The sequence below is a fragment of the Equus quagga genome, chromosome 21 (assembly GCF_021613505.1).
Source record: "Equus quagga isolate Etosha38 chromosome 21, UCLA_HA_Equagga_1.0, whole genome shotgun sequence".
Classification (NCBI taxonomy): domain Eukaryota; kingdom Metazoa; phylum Chordata; class Mammalia; order Perissodactyla; family Equidae; genus Equus; species Equus quagga.
In genome coordinates, this window is record NC_060287.1 from 34,774,210 (window position 1) to 34,795,331 (window position 21,122).

At 46.9% G+C, this 21,122-nt stretch overlaps 1 protein-coding gene across 1 annotated transcript; it reads left to right on the forward strand.

The window, feature by feature from the left end:
• The first annotated feature begins 678 nt into the window (after positions 1–678).
• Positions 679–14,145, forward strand: LOC124231413 (guided entry of tail-anchored proteins factor 1-like). Its single transcript, XM_046648214.1, has 5 exons — positions 679–857; positions 8,586–8,751; positions 9,635–9,702; positions 10,890–11,004; positions 12,370–14,145. Exons 1-5 carry the CDS (start codon positions 756–758, stop codon positions 12,441–12,443), a joined length of 525 nt encoding a protein of 174 aa, XP_046504170.1. The 5' UTR covers positions 679–755; the 3' UTR covers positions 12,444–14,145.
• Positions 14,146–21,122: the final 6,977 nt, after the last annotated feature.

A 21,122-nucleotide genomic window follows, 5' to 3' on the forward strand; every position in this document is an offset into this window, starting at 1 on the left:
TAGCCTTACCTCATCCAGCACCAATGAACTCTTCTTTAGCACGACTTACCTCTTCCTTCCTTTTGCCCATAAAAACCCTGAGCCCCTCTCCTGTAATCAGGGCACTACTTGGGTTTTTACCTGAATCTGTGCTCTCTCAATTGCAATTCTTTGATCCCAAAATAAATGCCTCTATCCCTCTCATTTTGCTCTTTATTTTTAGGTTAACAAATTAATACTTGTTTTTCAGGTATGCAGTGTTGTATATTGCTTATTTTTCTTGCCGCGCTTAGTTTTGAAATATAAACTTAAGACATTTTACATATGATTACTTCCAAAACATTTTTTTACTGTTACCTGCTACTCTAATTACAGTAGTTGTCTATTTATGGAAAAGTTTATTTTGAATTAAATGCACCATAAAAAAAGCGCTAAGCACATCATAACAAGTGATTTGCAGAAACGACGAAACTAGAGCATCGGTGGTAACCAAACCACGAGGCCCTGGAACTTATTCCGCGCGAGTCCTGGGGCGCGCGCGAAAAGGCTACGGAAACCGGGAAGGCCAAGCAGGAGGCTGGAACGCGTTACTCAGGACCGCGTGGGCAAGACGGCCCCGCCTCCCTGCGAGTGCGGCGCAGCGCGCTGGCGCGGCGGCACGGCTCTGCGGGGCACTGGGGCCTCACTGCGCAGGCGCGGCCGCCGGCGTGGTCCCCATGGAGCTTTGGTAGCGGAGTCCCTGCGGTGGCTTAGCCGGCGCCGTGGGAGCGTCCGGGATGAGCGCGGCCGAGGCCGACCGCTGGGCGTGGCTGCTGGTGCTCAGCTTCGTGTTTGGGTGCAATGTCCTCAGGATTCTCCTCCCGTCCTTTTCGTCTTTCGTAAGTGCAGCCTGGCCTTCCAGGGGCCGGCGGGTCGCCGCTCTGTCCCCTGGCGTGGGCACAGGGGTCTCAAACTGGCCGCGTGAGGGCCGCGTTCGGCTCCCAGAAGGGTCTTGGTTGGGCTGTTTTCTGTTTTAAGGTTTTTTTGAGCTAGTTGCTAGCGTCTAAAAGCTGCAAAGCTTTACCCTCAAATCCGGATTTCTGGATTCTGGGAGAGGAAAAGAAAAAAAAGCAAAAACCCTTGCAACACTTGGCCACGTTTTCACGTGGCCCCAGTCCTCAGGCTGGGCGTCCTCAGTGTCCCTCTGCCAGCCGCCCCCACTTCCGTTATTCCCCGGACTCTGGAGTGGTCAAGCAGACTTCGGCTGCTGGGGAACAGTGCCTCGTGCAGCACGGCGTCCAGGGTTTGCAGGAGGCCTTGGCCTTCCTCGCACGCGGTGCCAGCTGTGCCAGCTGCGGAAGAGACGGATCTCTGGGTGCAGGGGCCCCCATTCTTGGGGTGGGGTGGGAGACAGTGTAGACAGGGAATCTCGGTACTGTGTGATGCTTCCTGTGTCTCAGAGAGCGACACTGAGGAGCACTCTCTCTGCGAGGCGTTTGCCCAGGCACGAGTACATCACTTCGTGTCCAGTTGTTAGCGCTGCTCTGGGAGGTGAATGTTACCCCATCTTCCTTTAGCTCCCAGGGGCGGAGTCTGACTCAAGAGGGTCTAGTCGTTGCACTAAGTCATTCGGTTAGTGACTGTTGCGGTGGAGATTGGATCCCTGGTTTGTGATTCTCCTAGTTCTGCCCCTTTGCCTTATGCAGCGTGCATAGGGGTTTGGTGGCTAATTGGATGGGGGTGTGTATGGGCAACAGAGAGCTGTGCCCCGGGGGAGGGCGCCCTCTGCCCAGGGCCAGTGTGAGGCTCTGACTCAGACTGAGACTTTAAAGATTGAGCCCATGTGTTGTAGCACTGTGTTGGGAAACTCAGTTCTCCCTGCTTTTCTCTCTTGCTGTGAGTTGCTGCTGGTGGTGGTGTATTTGAGACTAGGTGGGATTTCTACTTCTTTATGTTTTATTCTACCAGTATTCATTGAGTCTAGGAAGAAAGACCTGGCCACCCATATCCGAGAAAGTTGGCCATGGAAACCCTATGAATAGTGAATAGCTGTGGAGCATTTTCTTATGTATCGCTGGAAGGTGAGAGGATGGAGCCAAAAGATCAGGCAGGGTTCTGCTCTGCCGTACATATCGGTGCTGAGCCGGAATCGCCTACAGGGCACTAACATTCACTGAGTGCCTGTTTTGTGTCAAGGTCTATTCTAGGGCCTTACTACCCCTATTGTTCTGAGGCATAGGGACTTCTCTCTTAGTCCCTGTCCCCCGCTTCAGAATCTTTCCTGATGCCTCCTAGTCTTAAAGATGATGTACCAAGTACTTAGCACTGCATACAAGACCCCTGAAGAGCTGGCCCTGCTCATCTTTTTTCTTCTTTTTAAAAAATTGTGGTAAAATATACATAACATAATATTTACCATTTTAACCATTTTCAGGTGTACAGTTCAGTGGCATTAAGTACATTCACATTGTTGTGCAGCCATCGCTGCCATTCATCTCCAGAACTTTCTTATCTTCCCAAACTGAAACTCTGTACCCATTAAACACTAACTCCCCATTCCCTCTCCCTGGCACCCACCCTTCTACGGTCTGTCTCTATGAATTTGACTACTTAGGTACCTCATATAAGTGGAATCATACAACATTTGTCCTTTTATGTCTGGCTTATTTCACTCAGCATAATATCTTTGGGGTTTATCCCTGTTGTAGTGTGTGTTAGGATTTCATTCCTTTTTAAGGCTGAATAATATTCCAGTGTATGTATATACCACATTTTGTTTATCCATTCATCTTTTGATGGACATTGTGGTACTTTGTACCTTTTGACTATTGTAAACAATGCTGCTAGAATATTGGTGTACAAAGATCTGGTCAAGTCTGTGTTTTCAGTTCTTTTGGGTAAATACTCAGAAGTGGAATTGCTGAATCATACAGTAATTCTACGTTTAATTTTTTTGAGAAACTGCCATACTGTTTTCCACAGCAGCTGCACCATTTTTACATTCTCACCAGCAATGCACAACAGTTGCAATTTCTCCACATTCTCCAACACTTGTCATTTTATTTATAAAATTAGATAATAGCCATCCTAACAGGTGCAAGATGATATCTCATTGTGGTTTTGATTTGCATTTTCCTAAAGATTAGTGATGTTGAACATCTTTTCATTTGCTTATTGGCCATCTGTACATCTGTGGAGAAAAGTCTATTCCCGTCCTTTGCCCCTTTTTTAATTGGGCATCAGGAGCTGTCCCCAGGTGAAGGGCGCCCTCTGTAGACCCACAGCGGGAGTGAGGGGCTGTTTGTTTTTTTGTTGTTGAGTCAAGAGTTCCTTATATATTCTGGATATCAGCTCCCTATCAGATAGATGATTTGCACATATTTTCTCCCATTCTCTGGGTTGCCTGTCCATCTTTCTTGCAGTATCACGTCTATTCTTTCTATCTACCCCATCCTATTTCACCTCATGTTGGAGCCACATGCAACTAATCTCATTTGCTCAAAGAGGCCGTGTGGGTTTTATGTTCCTCTATGAATTGTTCATAATTTCTCATTAGCTGCGGGGGAAGGAGGCGTGTGTGTTTGGGTATGGCAGCAGCTATAAATAAGACCAGCCGTCATCTCAGGCTCCTTCGCCAAGCGTGTGCTCTGCAGCTAGGCCCCTGCCACAAGAGGTTATTGCTGCAGCCTAGACACGGCTGAGGCTTGCGCAATCTAGGGTGGCTGTTCATCATTTAGATGAAGGAGGACTGGGTTTGTCCTGGGACCTGTGTGAAGATCTGTGTTGCTTCCTACAGGCTGTATAACCTCTCTACTCTCAAAGCAGTTAGCTTTCTTAAATCTGGTTCGCTTTGATGGCACATAACACTGTTTGTCGGAGTTGTTCGCCAAGTTCAAAAGGAAAACAGTTATTTTAGCAGAATGCAGCCCCCCTTGTTGGCGTTCAAAACAAGGAAAATAATGAAGAGATCTGGCCTGCCTGGTCCCTGAGTTTGGGGTGAGGGTCAGTGAAAAGCTGTAAGGAACACCGTGGTCCCGTGCTGCTCCTTCACGACCATTAGAGGCTGCCCCATCACAGGCCCTGAGATGAGCACTAAAGCAGGAAAGCCTCCCCACCACAAACAGAAAGTTAGACTGGGAATGGGCCACGCCCCTATACTTCAGATTATAACTTTCCCTACAGTGTTTATGATGCTTCTTCTGTCCAGCCAGAAGCAAGGGAGGGGCGCAGTCAGGAAGTCTCTGAAGGATCGGAAGCCCTTGGCCCAGCAAAGCCTCTCAAGGTCCTGGGAAGGGGTCTCAGCCGGATACTGGGGTGTGGTGGGTGCCTGGTAAGCAGACCCCAGTCCCTGCTGCTGACTTGGTTGGAATTTTCCTGAGTTCTTTCTTCCCTTCAAGCTGCTCACTGGACGCATACATGAGAGAGCGTAGTTCATTTAGTAGGCGGGCCAGGACTTTCTTCCGCCAGAGGCAGAGGAGGAGGGGGACAAGGATGCTGGTTGGAGAACGCTGGCTCTGCGCGGGTTGCAGGGAGGCGCACTGCGCAGGCGCATGGGGCTGACACGGCGGAGGGCGCGGTGAGGGTTCCGCGAGCCCCTCGCACTGCGCAAGCGCAGCGGCCCCTTCTGCAGAGACCCCTATTGTGTAGACCTGGCACGTGGCATGCTGCAGGCTGCCGTCCGGGGTTTGGGTTGTGGGGCTCACTGCGATTTTTATATTGGACGAGTTCGAAATTACCTTAATTTCCTGCTCTAAAAAGTGGCCGCCTGCCTTTCCTCTAGGGGCCCGGGTCCCTGAGCCGAGTTATGGACGCTGCTGGACCTGCCCGTGTGGGTGTCTTCCCGAGAGCCTCCCTCCTTCCAGGGAGCGCTGTCACCTAGCGATTTCCTGCTCTGGACCAGGCATCAGCATGGCCCCCAAGTATTAGTTTAGGGGCTGGCTGAGGGGGTGGTAGGGGTTGAGTGCGCTCATGCAGGTGGGGCTGTCCACGTGCGGGGGCCATTGCCCTGAGGAGGGGTTCCCTGGGCGGCCCTGGCAGAACTTGGCACGTGGGGCTGTTCTGGGCCCGCAGCTTCGCAGGGGCCTTGGCCCTGTCCTGGGATGAGGAGTCCGTCCCTAATGTTAGGGACACACCCGAGCGGGCACCCGAGCTCATCATTCCCGAGGTGCCCCCTGTGTTCCAGGAGGGGCTGGCCTTCCTTCGTCGGGCATCGATTTCCAGATGAATCTGGTCCAGAGAGGTGCCAGCCAGTGAGTGGCGGAGTGGGGATTTGAGTCCCCCTGGTGTGACCCCAAGGTCAAGCCCTGGCATTTTGTCTGTCGGCAAAGGCATTGGACAGGATCCGAGGGTGACTGCTAGGAGGATACTTTGAGCTCACGTAGGCCGGCGGCCAGCGTCTGGACGCAAGAGTAACAAGAAGGATTGGTCCTGGGGCCGCCCCATGGCCAGTGGTCAAGTTCCTGCACTCTGCTTCCGTGGCCCAGGGTGTTGCAGGTTCGGATCCTGGGCGCGGAGATGGCACCGCTCATCAAGCCATGCTGAGGCCGAGTCCCACATGCTACAACGGGAAGGACCCACAGCTGAAAATACACAACTATGTACCAGGGGGCTTTGGGGAGAAAAAGGAAAAATAAAATCTTAAAAAAAAAAAAAAAGAAGGGTTGGTTCTCTCCTCAAATTCTCCCACTGTCTGAGTTATCGTGATAAGATTTTTTAAAAACTCATTTTCTGCTTCAGAAGTCTTGGTGGACCCATCTCCAGGACCTTGAAAAGCTGTACTCAGCACAGCTTATCTGTTTCTGTCAGGTGAGAGGTTTAAAGTCCTGGAAGGTATTTTTGGGTCCATAAAGGTTTCAGAAATGTGTTACTGTTTTAAAAATTAATATTTGAATTATATTTAAATTCAATCTCATTAAATCTTACCATTCAGTTCATACTTCTAGCACATTTTAACACTTATGAGGAGACTTTGGATTAATGTTGGTACCTATTTGCAAACTTAAATACTTCTAAAGGTTTTCAGTGTACTTATAGATGTGATATACAGTCCTTTTTTTTGAGCACTACGGTTGTCTGATTTAACCACAATCCTCTTCAGTTCCCCTCATGTTCATTTTCCCGCCCTCAGGCACCTTCCACTCCTGAGGAACCGTTTTCGGCCTGTTCACTTTTTAAGCGTTTTGTATATTCTCTATGAAGCTAAAGAATGTGTTTGCACGTCTGTTTCTTTTTAAAATCTAGTTTTAAAAGTCTGGTTTATTGATGTGTCATTTGCATTCAGTGAAATTTACTCGTCCCAGTTGGGTGACGTGGTGAGTTTTGGCCCACTTCCTCAGTATGGGAACCACCACCACGGTCAAGATAAAGGACATCTCTACCACCTCAAGAAGTCCCTCCCCCACCTTGCACGTGTTTGTTGTACAAAGTTTAAGCAGAATCTGTAGACTCCTTGCTCTTGAAAGATGCTTCTGTAATTTTTAAGAGAATTTGGCCCATCCCTATTCTCTTCTCAAGGGTGGGTCAGGCTGGAGTATATGTCCTTTAGTTAGAGTGTTGGGTACAGGTCAAGACAGAGGGGACGAAGACGGAGCTGGGTTTGAAGACCCCGGATCCAGGCTCGAGGCCTGCAAGAAGCTACGCAGTAGCAAACACACTGCGCTACTGCGCAGGCGCCATAGAGATCTGCCAACCCCGCCCCCGCGCTGAAGCCCTCCTTGCGCAGGCGCCGGGGAGGGGCCTCTGCGGGCATCCCGGGGACCTGCGCATGCGCCCGTGGCAGGCCAGCCCCCCCCCCCCCCCCCCCCGGGGGGGGCGCGATTTCTGTCTCGGACTGAAGTCGTCCTACTGCGCGCCATTCAGAGCGGACCGGGAGCTAGAGGGACAATCTCATTTATTGTGCGCTTGCTACGTGTCAGTACACTTAAATACATTATCCCCTTTCATCCTTTTTTTATCTACTTTTAAAATTTTGAAACAAACAAACGTGCAGACAAGTTATGCATACAGTACAAAGAACTGATTTTGTTTCCTGAACCATCTGAAAGTAAGTTGTCACCCTGAGCCCCCTCACTCCCCGATTCTTCAGCGTGCACGCAGCGGCCTTGTCCACAGCACAGCAGTCCAGTTGTATCGCTCCTCTCCCGTTAGGGGGTTTCGCTAGTCCGGCGACGTCCTTTATAGCGAAAGGACCCCGTCAGCTCCGCGCATTGCACGTACTTGCCGTGTCTTTTCAATCTGGAAGGATTCTCCGTCTTTCCTTGGCTTGCTTGGCTGGCATTTCCGATTCTCGCAGGGCAGTGACTTTGCAGAATGGCCCTCTGTGGACATCTTTGTCCGATGTTTGGCGGGGATGGCACAGAGGAATGCTGCGTGCTCTGCATCTCATCCAGCGCCGTGAGCGTCAGTTTGGGGATGCTCACTCGGCACTCGGGGCCGGTTCCCGGAGGCATGCCTCGCGGACTTCTCAGTCCTCCCGAGCCTGCTCCCGGACTTCTCCGCTCCGGTGCACTTTCCTGGTCCGGGGGTCCAGGCCCGTCCTGGCCGGTTGTCCGACGCCACCTGGCGGCCGCTGCTATCTCGTCCCTGGCTCAGGGACACTGGGCGGCGTACGGGCAGATGCGGGGAGGGGGTTAGGGGGGGTTTGGAGGGGCTCCACACTTGAGTCCCCTCTGCAGGCTTCCTGGAGGGCGCTTGGGCCAGCCAAGTTCTGTGTAGGGTCTGGCTGTCAGAAGCGCCTCTTTACAAACACTTACGTTTATGTTTATGTCTTTGCATCTATGGAAAACCGCGAGTTCACAACCATACCTCCAATTCTAATCCAACACCTCAGGATTCATTCTAGTTTCTTCCCCATCCGTATTTCTCTCTCCCTTTTCTGACAGTGAGAAAGCTGGCCCCCATCATCCTCAAGATGCTTACTCTATTTGATCAATCCTTATAGCTAGTCTCCCGTCTCCACTGCTGCCCCCTCCCCAGGGTGGTTGCCCGCCTGCCTCACCTGCGCTCGGACACCTGTTTGGCTGGGTGCCTTCCTCTTGTCATGTGTGCCGGCCTCACTCTGCTCCGGCTCTGACTCCCAGGCAGGCTACCCTTTCTTGGAGACCCCATATCACAGTGCTTGGCTCTGACACCCCGCCCCCTGCCAGCGTGCTCCTCCGCAGGAATGCCCTCCTCACTGTGCTTGGGCCCCGAGTCCCTGTGCTGGGCCACCGCCTCATCAGTAGCACCCTGCACCCCTACCCTGCTCTGTCCACCTAATTTACGACTGAATTCTAAAGGAAGGAAGAGGATGCGTGGTCCTTGTCACCTGAATGACAGCTCTGGGGATGGAATCGCTTTTCATTGTATAATTACAATTTTGCAGTTATAGTGAAAGATATATACTTGTACAATAGCAGTCCGTGGGCATGTCTGCAAAAGGAAAAATATTGTATGAATAACAATTCAAATCGGAAGGAGTTTTGTTTTTCCGGTTGTTATAGGGAGCAGGGGCAGGACAAGGCAGCAGAGGCTGGCTGGGCAGCTTGCCCAGTTGAAAGAGGCAGCGGATAGGATGGTGGAGGAGGTGGGGGAGAATGTCTGCCCCCCATGGAAAGGCGCTGATCTCAGCTGTCTGTCGGCTCCGCCAGATGTCCAGGGTGCTGCAGAAGGATGCAGAGCAGGAGTCACAGATGAGGGCAGAGATCCAGGATATGAAGCAAGAGCTCTCCACCGTCAACATGATGGACGAGTTCGCCAGATATGCCCGGCTGGAGAGAAGGATCAACAAGATGACGGATAAGCTCAAAACTCATGGTACTGTTCTCACTCGTAGTGTGGAAAGCTTCGAGAGAACTGATTAATAGGCAAACCTTTATATAAAGATTCACAGAATATATGCACTGATTTCTGGATGTTTTAAATGTTGATATAAACGTTTAAATTGTCTAGAAGAAACCCAATAATAATTGTTACTTTCTTATTTGCTGGTGAAGCTTTGCTTTCTAAACACAGAACCCTCCAGGATCCTCTTAGGTTTTCTTCAGAGCCAACTTGTTACTGTAGGTTGTCATTTTCAAATTCCGACACTTTTCTGAGAAAAGCCTAGAAAAAAGTCTCATAGTGGATTCTCAGGGGCTTTTGTGAACACTCTCTAGAAAATGCCCAGCAATGTCCTTCACCGAGTGTAGACTTCAGGCTGGGGCCCAGGCTTATTCATCCTTATGTTTGCCGCTGTTCCTGATGGTCTCTAGGATGGAGAGCACGTTCTCAGGGCTGCCCGTGGGCTGAGTGTGCACGGTGAGAGCTGTCTCCAGGGCTGGTCAAACTCTCGGGCTACCCGGCCAAGACAGACTAGACTCCCATTTACGGATTAGTGCGCTGTGTAGACCGCAAAATCAGGGAGGAGAATTGAGTCCTGTTGGGAAGGGCGTCATACGAAGAATCTCGGATTTAGATGAATAGCTTTAAGGGTTTTCAAAGCGAAAGCTTCAAGTCTCACAATCTGTGTGATTCTATTTTAAATAATGGCATAGTGGGTGACTTTTAAGAAAGTCTGTTTTATATTTTCTATGAATATTGAGCAAATGTTACGTAATGAGAAAATATTTTATGAGAGGGAATAACATTTCTGTGTGCTTGAATGTTTTCTTCATTTTTAAGGACTCACGTGATCATTTCACCCTGTTTTTCCTTTCAGTGAAAGCACGGACAGCTCAGTTGGCCAAGATAAAATGGGTTATAAGTGTTGCTTTCTACATATTACAAGTAAGTGCGCTCTGGTGTCACCTTGGGTCATTAAAGTCGATAGTGGACTCTCCTCCAGAGCCGTGTGGCCCCCAGAATCCAGGTCTGGAGTTCAGGCTTTTCTGCTTTCAGCTGCCGTGCCGCGTAGTCCGGCCAGCGTGCAACTCTGAGCACTCTGGATTTGTAAGTTAGACCTAAAGAAAGCCTTCCTCTTGGTTAGAGTAGTTAAGTATGGGGTTGTGTAGCAGGTGGACGTTGAAGTGAGTTCTTTCATGCGGCCTCTGTTCCAGGGTGGTTTGGGGGCCTGGGGGCTGAGGTGGGAGCAGCGTAGTTCGACTTGGGGTTTCCTCAGATGGTGGTCACTTTGGCCGTTGCTCGCTCCGTGGTGTGCGGCTGTGTCAGAGACTGTCTCCTGTCTGGGTAGGGAGCCCGTTGTCCTCGTTTAAGTGCCATGCCACTGATTCCCGACTTTCCTGTCCGGGGGCTTTTTACTTGTTTCGTTGCCTGTGGAATTATTGCTCTTTACCCTGAGGTGGTGGATATGCTGCGCCACACTTCAGTGGCCGCTGTAAGTGATCTCTGAGTTTCTGTACTACGTGTGAGCTTTACTGGGGCAAAGGACTTGAGCCTGCCCCCCAAAGCCCAGGTTGTCGGGTAGATTTAAGTACAGGGATCCTGAGGCGCTGTCACTGCTGTGAGATAGGTTTCAGGGACAGGAATGAAGCCAGATGCCCTCTTTTAGGTCTGCTCATTTGAGTGGCATGTTAAGGCCCCGAAGGGAACAGAAGACAAGTGAAGGAACGCTGCTAGGGAAAGGAGGAAGGAGAAAGCATCTCTCCTCTGCCCACCGCTTAAACTTGGAGAGGGCTCGCTCTGCACTCCTGCCAGCACTCCTGTGCGGATGCGAGAATTAACTAGTTTTTCAAGGATCTTAGAGGCCTCTGATTGCTTTTGTCACTAATAAGGTGTATTTAGCCTAGTCTGGCTCCTTAAAGGAGACACTCCATGAGGACAGAACACCTATGTTATGGGAGCGCTTGGTTTATCCGTTAATTTAATGGTGTGTATGTGTTATTGGTGACGGATTGCCAGGGCTCAAGGTCGTGGATTTGGAGCGCTTCCTTGGTTTGCTGTCGCCATCCCCCTCTTGCTGTGGTGGTCGGCTCCGGGACTGGCAGGTTGTCCCCCTCACCGGCATGTCTTTACAGGCGGCCCTGATGGTCTCGCTCATTTGGAGGTATTACTCTGTGCCTGTGGCTGTGGTGCCGAGCAAGTGGATCACTCCGCTAGACCGTCTGGTAGCCTTCCCGACGAGAGTGGCAGGTAAGAGCTCCCTTGGGAGCCGCGGAAGGGTACGGGTGGGCTTATGTGCAGGGATGTAGGGGAAGAGGAGGTCACTCTGACGTCATCCTCACGGCCCATGTCACGAGTGGGCAGTGCCCTGGGTCTCAGCCTCACACAGGCTCGCAGTGGAGACACTGAGGTCTACAGAAGTGGCTTCACTTGTCCAGGGTCACCGAGGTGCTAACTAGCAGAGCTGAAGTCACCCTGCGTCTGCTCCCAGAATGCAAGCCTGGTCCCTGAGGTCCCTGACCCTGTTTATTGAAGTGCCACTTCTCGTTCCCAAGTGCCGTGACCGCCTTTCAGTTCCTGTCTTGCTTAGCCTCTCGGCAGCGTTTGCTGCTAACGGCCGTCCTTTATTTTTGAAAGGTAATTTCCTTTGGACGTTAACAGGGTAGGACGTGTCACTGTAGCATGGTTAGAAATGTAAGAACAATTAAAAAAAGTCTCATTAGCTATGGATAACCCCTCTTAACGTTGTGCTATATTTTTTCCAGTCTTTTTTTCTAATTGTTTTTATACAGTTAAGGTCATCTGGCACATAAAATTTTTTACCCCTTTTTACTTTATATTCTAGGCCCTTTCCCATATCAATAAACATTTTTATTAAGGAATTTTGCATAGCTGTTGGATGAGTCATAATTTACTAATTTCCCTGTTAAAGGACGTTTGTTTAGGCCCTAATGTTTTGCTGTCGAGAGTAATACTGCAGCACACGTCCTTGTCAGGCGGTCTTTGATTGTGATTTGTGATAGTGCTAGAAGTGAATTATTAAGGAATGACTATTTCAGAGATTTCCTATTTCTCCAGGCCCCCTTCCCTCCCTCCCCCCTCCCCTTATCCAGACACAGCGTGAGGGCTCTGCTGGCGGCTTCTCAGTGGTGCCCAGCAGAGGGGCTGGAGGCTGCCCTTCCAGGCATCCAGCGGGCTGTGGGCCCCTCTTGCAGCCTGTCTTGTTGTCTCAGTTATCAGTGGGGCAAGGAAGGTGTGGGTGGTAAACCTTGCCTCGTTCATAGTGCTTTTCCGAGAAGGGACAAACAAAGTCTCACAGGGTGGTTTTCCAGTCCACTAATATCATAAATAATGCTGCATATCTCTCGCAGGAGTGAGAAATTCAAATCAGGGCCCATTCTGAGTAATTCTTGCTGAGTACAGAAGGGAGTCCTGTGAATCAGTAAAAGTCTGATGAATTTGAAGCCACCAAACACGAACTTGGTCTTTCTTAGCCCAGCGCTGCTCAACGAGACATGAAATGCTCTCCTTTCCTCTAAGTTAAAGGGAGCAGAGGCAGGCGCCGTGGGCGGAACTCCTGGCGTGCTCTCTTAGGTTGAATGTCTTTATTTTTAGGTGGTGTTGGGATTACCTGCTGGATTTTAGTCTGTAACAAAGTTGTGGCTATCGTGCTTCACCCCTTCAGCTGAAAAAGACGACAAATCCGACTGTGACACTTTTAAGAACGGATTTTCACCTAGTAGGTTAAAAATCTGATTTATACTGTTTTGTTTTATTTTAAGAAACAAAAGCGCACAGGTTAGTTTTTTTGTCGAACGTGTTTTGTTCTTGGACTTTATGTGAGGTTCTTCTAAGAATCACAATTTTCTACTCTCGTCATTGAACCAGAAAGGTCAGTCTGTCCTGCGTGTGTATGGGCCAGCAGAGTACCAGCTTTAGTATAAGAAATGTGTGACATTTTCAGCGTCTCCATGTTGTTACTTATGATTTGCACTCTTAGCTTATTTTAAAGGTCACATTGCCAACTAGAAAGTCAGAATTTTCTCATAATTTAAGTAATTTAAAGACCTCGTTGCTATTTTTAATCCAGATTAGCTATTTAATACCACTACTAGAACTTAAAACTTTATTTTTTAATCTCATGCGGTAGTACTTAAAGAATAACACTAATTGACCTTGTACTTTTTTCTTCCTCTGTTTAAAGTGTCATTTGTTGGGCAAGCCTTTGCGTTGTGTTATCTACTTATTTGAAGCTGTTAATTTTTCATTACTGTGTTTTGTAAATGTGTTCATGAGACCACAGTGCATTGTTTTGTGCTTGAATTGTGTTTTGTATTTAAATCGTTTCAAATGAAGTGTATTTTATAAGCATTTAATATTTATGCTCTGTAGAATGAAACAAAGTTAAAAAACAAACTTGGGAGTCTGATTAACTTAATTTGAGTGGGTACATGTTTGGCCCATAGAGTATAATTCTGCTAAATATTTTTTAAAACACTTTTTTCTAATTAAATTTTTGCAAGTGCTTGTATGACTTCCTTCTTTACAGCCTCTTATTTGCTGTGACCAATCTGTAACTGTGACAAGTGGCAGAGGGCTTTAACCATTAACTAAGTGGGCCATAGCAGCTTAAAGCTACATTCCGTGATTAGTTTTTAAAAGGTCATATTGGTATTCTTGTGTTCCCTAAGGATCTAACAAGTAGCTCATTGTGATTTCTGCTCATTGTCCCATGAAAGGACGCAGTGCTGTGCTGCTGTACTGTGTCATCCCCAGAGTGGGTTTCAGGTTCCCCTCCTCATTCTCACTGACCCAGCACCCAGCTGACCTAACTTTAAGAAAGGATGCAAACAGGGAACACAGCCGTATTTATAACAGACAGCATCATGGAGGACTTGGACACGAGCTTCCAACATCTCAGTTACCACACAGGGTGCATTTTGGCCACAAAGGATGAGAAGCCAGTCTGAGGAGGAGTTCATAGCAGCACAAGGAAACTGCAGGGTCTGGGGTCCCTTAGAGGCCACATGCCTAACGTCCATTTCTAGTGAGCTGCGGGCATACCTGGCAGGTTGTACAGTAGAGGATCGGGCAGCCAGGTATGGCCTGCCCAGGGACATCCTTGGATCACTAACCAGTATGACGTCTCCCTGATGAGACCCCTATTTATCTCCTAAGGATGGATTCTTTCACTGATGACTGCAAGGATTTTGACACATCTCACTGAGGCTAGAGGAAAAGATTTACAGTTCACTGCTGTTCATTCTTTCCACGGACGTTAATAGTTTGTGAAGATTAAAGAGGGGAAATTTAAATGTTGTGTTTCACATCACTGTGGTTTTTCAAAACTGTATTTGTTTTTAAATAAATAATAAACGTGGTACAGGCATACCTCGGGGGTATTGTGGATTTGGTTCTAGACCAGTTCAATAAAGCGAATATCACAATAAAGTGAGCCACACACATTTTTTGGTTTCTTCATGCATATCAAACTTAGGTTTGCACTATACGGTAGTCTGTTAACTGTGCAACAGCGTTATGTCTAAAAAGAATGGACACACCTTAATTAAAAAATACTTTATTGCAAAAAATGCTAACCATCACCTGAGCCTTCAGCGAGCTGTCATCTTTTTGCTGATGGAGGGTCTTGCCTCGATGTTGACGGCTGCTGACTGCTCAGGGTGGTGGCTGCTGAAGGTCGGGGCAGCTCTGGTAATTTCTTAAATAAGACAGCAGTGAAGTTTCCTGCATTTTTGACTCTTCCTTTCATGAACGATTTCTCTGTAGCGTGTGACGCTCTTTGATGGCATTTTCCCCGCAGTAGAACTTCTTTCAAAATTGGAGTCACTTCTCTCAAACCCTGCTACTGCTTTATCAGCTAAGTTTATGTCATATTCTGAGTCCTTTGTTGTCATGTCTACAGTCTTCACCGGGAGATTTCGTCTCAAGAAACCATTTTCTTGGCTCATCCATAAGAAGCAACTCCTCGCCCCTTAGTTTTATCATGAGATGGCAGCAATTCAGTCACGTCTCCAGGCTCCACTTCCAGTTCTCGTTCCCTTGCTGTCTCCACCACATCTGCAGTTACTTCCTCCACTGAAGTCCAGAACCCCTCAAAGTCATCCGTGAGGGTTGGAATCAACTACTTCCAAACTCCTGTTAGTGTTGATATTTCGACCTTTTCCCATGAATCACAAGTGTTCTTAATGGCATCTAGAATGGTGAATCCTTTCCAGAAGGTTTTCAGTTTACTTTGGCCAGATCCATCAGAAGAATTACCATCTATGGCAGCTATAGCCTTGTGAAATGTATTTCTTAAATAATGAGATCTGAAAGTCAAAATGACTCCTCGATCCATGGGCTGCAGAGTGGACGCTGTGTTAGCAGGCTTGCAAACAACGTTAATCTTGTACACCTCCATCAGAGCTCCTGGGTGACCAGGTGCCTTGTCAATGAGCAGTCACATTTTGAAAGGAATCTCTTTCTGAGCAGTAGGTCTCAACAGTGGGCTTAAAATATTCAGTGGACCGTGTTGTAAACAGATGTACTGTCACCCAGGCTTCTTTGTTCCTTTTTTTTTTAATAGATTTTTTTCCTTCTTTTGCCCAAAGCCCCCCAGTACGTAGTTGTGTATTTTAATTGTGGGTCCTTCTACTTGTGGCGTGTGGGATGCTGCCTCAGCATGGCCCAGTGAGTGGTGCTAGGTTTGCACCCAGGATCTGAACCGGCAAAACCCTGAGCTGCCGAATCAGAGCGCACAAACTTAACCACTTGGCCACGGGGCTGGCCCTGTCGTTCCGTTTATAGAGCTCAGACAGAGTAGATTCAGCATAATTCTTAAGGGCCCTAGGATTTTCAGAATGGTAAATGAACATTGGCTTCTACTGAAAGTCACCAGCTGCACTAGCCCCTAACAAGAGAGTAGGTCTGTCCTTTGAAGCTTTGAAGCCAGGCATTGACTTCTCCTCTCTAGCTATGAAAGTCCCAGATGGCACCTTCCTATATAAGGCTGTTCGTCTGCATTGAAAATCTGTTAGTGTAGCCGCCTTCATGAATTATCTTCGGGAGAACTCGCTGCAGCTTCTACATCAGCACTTGCTGCTTCATCTTGCACTTTTTATTGTTTTTTTTTTTTGGTGAGGAGCATTCGCTCTGAGCTAACACCTGTTGCCAGTCTTCTTTTTTTTTTGCTTGAGGGAGATTAGCCCTGAGCTAACATCTGTGCCAATCCTCCTCTATTTTTCGTTTGTGGGATGTTTCCACAGCATGGCTGATTAGTGGAGTAGATCTGCGCCCTGGATCCGAACCTGCGAACCCGGGCCACTGAAGTGGAGAATGTGGAACTTGAACCACTCGGCCACAGGGCTGGCCCCCCTTCACCTTGCACTTTTATGTCATGGAGATGGCCTCTCTCCGTGAACCTCAGTAAGCAACGTCTGCCAGCTGCAAACTTTGTTCTGCAGCTTCCTCACCCCTCTCACCTTCACGGAATTGAGGAGAGTTAGGGCCTGGCTCTGGATCAGGCTTTGGCTTAGGGAGTGTTGTGGCTGGTTTGATCTTCTCCACAGAACACTAAAACTTTCTCCACATCAACAATAAGGCTGTTTTATCATTTGTGTGTTCGCTTTTAATTTCCTTCAAGAACTTTTCCTTTCCATTCACAACTTGCCTAACTATTTGGCACAAGAGGCCTAGCTTTCAGCCTGTCACCGCTTTTGACATGCCTTCCTCACTAAGCTTAATCATTTCTAGCTTTTGTTTTAAAATGAGAGACGGGTGACTCTTTTCACTTGAGCCCTTAGAGGCCATCGTAGGGTTGTTAATTGGCCTAATTTCAATATTGTTGTGTCTCAGGGAATAGGGAGGCCCCTGGGAGAGGGAGAGAGACGGGGGAACAGCTGGTCGGTGGAGCAGTCAAGAGACAACATTTATTGAAGTTTGCCTTCATATGTGGACGTGATTCGTGGCGCCCCGAGACAGTTACAACAGTAACATCAAAGATCATTGATCATGGATCACTGTAACATAACAATGAAAATGTGTGAAGTATTGCGAGAATTACCAAAATGACACAGACACATGCAGTGAGCAAAAGCTGGGGGAAAAATGGCGCCGATGGACTTGCTCCATGCAGGGTTGCCGCAAACCTTCAATTTATAAAAGCACAGTATCTGCGAAGCACAGTAAAACGAGGCCTGTCTGTACTGAATTCGAAAGATACAGACAGGGGTCTACTGAGAAGTGTATCTTCTGACTGCAGTCCTGTCACCCAGTTTTCCAAAGTTTACCATTGTTACCAGTTCCTTACGATTCTCCCAATGATATTCCATACATTTATGAATGTTGATACATGTGCTTTTAAAATAAAAGTTTTTTAAATTATAAAAGTAATACCTAAAAAAAAAAAGTTAGGGGGCTGGCCCAATGATGCAGCGGTTAAGTTTGCACGTTCTGCTTCGGTGGCCCGGGGTTCGCCGGTTTGGTTCCCGGGTGTGGACATGGCACTGCTTGTCCAGCCATGCTGAGGTAGGCGACCCACATGTAAAGCAGAGGAAGATGGGCACGGATGTTAGCTCAGGGCCAGTCTTCCTCCTTGGAAAGTATAGAAAAGGAGCCAGGAAGCAAAGTGTCCTGTGATTCCACAGAACTGGGATTACTGGTGTGGACATTTGTGCTTTTCCTTTTTTCTGTGTAACATATGGATAGCTATAGGTTTTGTTTCTGTTAAAAAATACTAGATAAAGTTTATAGCTTTACATGAAAATAGACATCTGTTGTTTGATTTAAAATACATCTAAAGCTGTCTTCATGCCAGTTTTGTTTGCTTTATATTTATGGGAAGTGAAGCGGGGAAATCTTTGTATACACAAATCCACAGTCACTTTTGTATGGGGTTAGTATACCCTTCCTGTCGCCGGCCCAAGTGGGTGGGATGCCGGGCACACTCGTTTGCTGTCCCCTGTCTGGCTGGGCTCTCTGGCCTCCTATGATTTTCCTTACACACACACAGCTCTCCATGGGGGCACTGTGTGTGTGTGTGTGTGTGTGTACCGACCCTTCTCCCCAGTCTGGTTATATTTTACCAGACCTTTGAGATTGTTTATAAAGCCTTCCCTGATCACTTTAGATGATACTGATTTCTTTTTTCTTCCCCTCCTTGTCTGAACATCTTAAGTAACATCTATATGACTGATTTGTCAACTAATTTTGCACTGACTTGTGGTGTCTGCTCTTGTGGTTTTGTTCCTTATGTTTTAGATACTTTTTTTTTGTGATAAAAGGTTTTCTTTCCATCCATGCTGCAAGTGCCTTTGGGGCCAGAGACTGTTCCTTGGGTTTTTCTTTTTGATGAGGAAGATTGGCCTGAGCTAACATCTGTTACCAATCTTCCTCTTTTTGCTTGAGGAAGATTGTCACCGAGCCAACATCTGTGCCAGTCTTCCTCTATTTTGTGTGTGGGATGCTGCCACAGCATGGCTTGACAAGTGGTGCTAGGTCCACACCCAGGATCTGAACCCACGAACCCTGGGCCACCGAAGCGGAGCATGAACTTAACCACTATGCCACCGGCCGGCCCCTTCTTAGACTTTTTTATACCCCTCCCGCTATGTCTTCAGTCAATACCCAGGAATATTTAACTAAAAAAAAAAAAAAAAAATCACGTAATAGTTTTCCACTGGGGCCATGCATGCCTTTCACAGGGAGTGTATTTTCTTCATAACTGAGGTGTTACCAACCACCAGTTGTTAGGAGAATTTTCTAGGGTGTTCTTCGCTGACTAGCCCTTCAGGACAGAGCCCTCGGGTGGCATCACCAGATTCAAAGCTGCATGTGTGGTTGGTTTGCACACCCTGTGCAGCCCAGGGCGGCAGTTCGTCCTCTCTGGGCTCACTGTTCTTGCTTGTGAGTCAGCTTTTCTGCCTGCGTATGTGGACGGTGAAGTGTGTGCATCCCTCTTTCAATGCTCGGAGTACTGACTCTTTCTTCCCAGTGAGTTCAGTCTTAAGTTGAATGAAGACTGGGTGGCTTTGGCCAATCTTCTTGTTGCCTGTGCTTTTGATGTCATGTCTAAGAATCCATTGCCAAATCTAAGGTCAAAAAGATTTATACCTAAGTTTTCTTCTGAGAGTTTTATAGTTTTAGCTCTTATGTTTAGGTCTTTGATCCATTTCGAGTTAATTTTTATATACAGAGTAAGGTAAGGCTTCAACTTTGTTCTTTTATGTGTGAATATCCAGTTGTCCAAGCACCGTGTGTTGAGAAGACTGTTCCCCATCGAGTGGTCTTGGCATCCTGGTCAAAAATCAGTTGACTATAGATACATGGGTTCACTTCTGGACTCTCAGTTCTGTTCCATTCTTCTACATGTCTGTCCTTACACCGACACCACAGTATTTTGATCGCTGTTACTTTGTAGTTAGTTTTAAAATTGGGAAGTGTGAGGGGCTGGCCCCGTGGCCGAGTGGTTAAGTCTGCGTGCTCCGCTGCAGGCGGCCCAGTGTTTCGTTGGTTCGAATCCTGGGCACGGACATGGCACTGCTCATCAAACCACGCTGAGGCAGCGTCCCACATGCTACAACTAGAAGGACCCACAACGAAGAATATACAACTAACTATGTACTTGGGGGCTTTGGGGAGAAAAAGGAAAAAATAAAAAAAAATCTAAAAAAAAAAAAAAAATTGGGAAGTGTGAATCCTCCGATTTTGTTCTTTTTAAAGATTCTTTTGGCTCTTCTAGGTCCCTGCAATTCTATAGGAATTTTAGAATCAGCTTGTCGATTTCTACGAAGCAGTTAGCTGGGACTCTGATGGGGATCGCGCTGAATCTGTCAGTTTGGGGAGTATTGCCATCTGAACAATACTAAGACTTCACTTCATGAACATGTCTTTCCATTTATTTAGATCGTCTCTAATTTCTTTCAACAATGTTCTGTGGTTTTCAGGTGATAAGTTTTGCACTTCTTTTGTTAAATTTATTCATAAGTATTTCATTCTTTTTCATGCTATTATAAATAAGATTTTTTTTAAACTTCATTTCAGATTGTTTGTTTCAAGTGTATAGAACTTGATTTATGTACATTGCTCTTGTATTCTGCAACCTTGCAGAACTCATTTATCAATTTGAATAATTTTTAGTGGATTCCTTAGGATTTTCCACCTATCAGATCATGTCATCTGTGAATAGAGATAGTTTTCTTTCTTTCGTTCCCTGAATGCCTTTTATTTCATTTTTGCCTAATTGCTCTGGCTAGAGCCTCCAGTCACTGTGGAGTAGGAGTGATGAGGGGACATTCTGTTTTTTTCTTCATCTGGTTTTGGTATCAAGCTTATACAGGCCTCCGAAAAATGAGTTGGAGGGTGTGCCTTTTTTTCTATATTCTAGACCAGGTGTTTTAAGATGCGAATTTTTCTATTCTTTAAATATATGATGAACTTGCTGGTAAAGAGTGCATTTTCTTTTATTTTTATTGTAAGATTTAAATTTCTTTAATAATTATCGGGTTTTCAGTTTTATATTTCTTCTTGAGTCGTATTAGGCATTTTAGTGTAGGGATTTATCCATTTCTTCTCAACTTTCAAATATGTTAGGGTGAAATTTTTGTAAATGCCCAATATGTGATGGAGAATACAAGTTTTGAAGTTGTTGGGTGTGATTGTCTGTGTATGTCCATTAGGTCAGAGTTACCAGTTGTCTCGTTCATCTGTACTGGTGCTTTTTTATTTGCTGAGCTGTCCATCACTGAGAAAAGTGTGAAAATCTCCCGCTGTGGTGTCACCTTGCAGTTCTGTCAATTTTTGTTTTATGTTTTCAAGTTATTGTTAAAGCTTGTACATTTAGAACTTATATCTTCCTGGTAGATTGAACTCTCTATTGCGTTATAGTAATCCATGTTGTCTCTAGTCATAAGTTCTGCCTTTAGGTCTGGTTTTTTTTTTTTGAGGAAGACAAGCCCTGAGCTAACTGCTGCCAATTCTCCTCTTTTTGCTGAGGAAGACTGGCCCTGAGCTAACATCCGTGCCCATCCTCCTCTATTTTATACATGGGACGCCTACCACAGCATGGCTTTTGCCAAGTGGTGCCATGTCCGCACAGGGATCCAAACCAGCGAACCCTGGGCCGCCGAGAAGCTGAGCGTGCGAACTTAACCACTGCGCCACCGGGCTGGCCCCAGTATAGTCTAAATTATTAATCAGTTGCCCTTATAAATAAATGAAGGTAAGTTAACTGATTAACATTGGGAGTACACTCCTCTTTGTACAGGTCTAGTTTAAAATATTCTAGGTGTAATGAATAGATTAATTAGGACTGAGCAGCTAGCTTGAGTGGACGCTAATTATACTGATATGCTTTTTTTTTTTTCGAACAA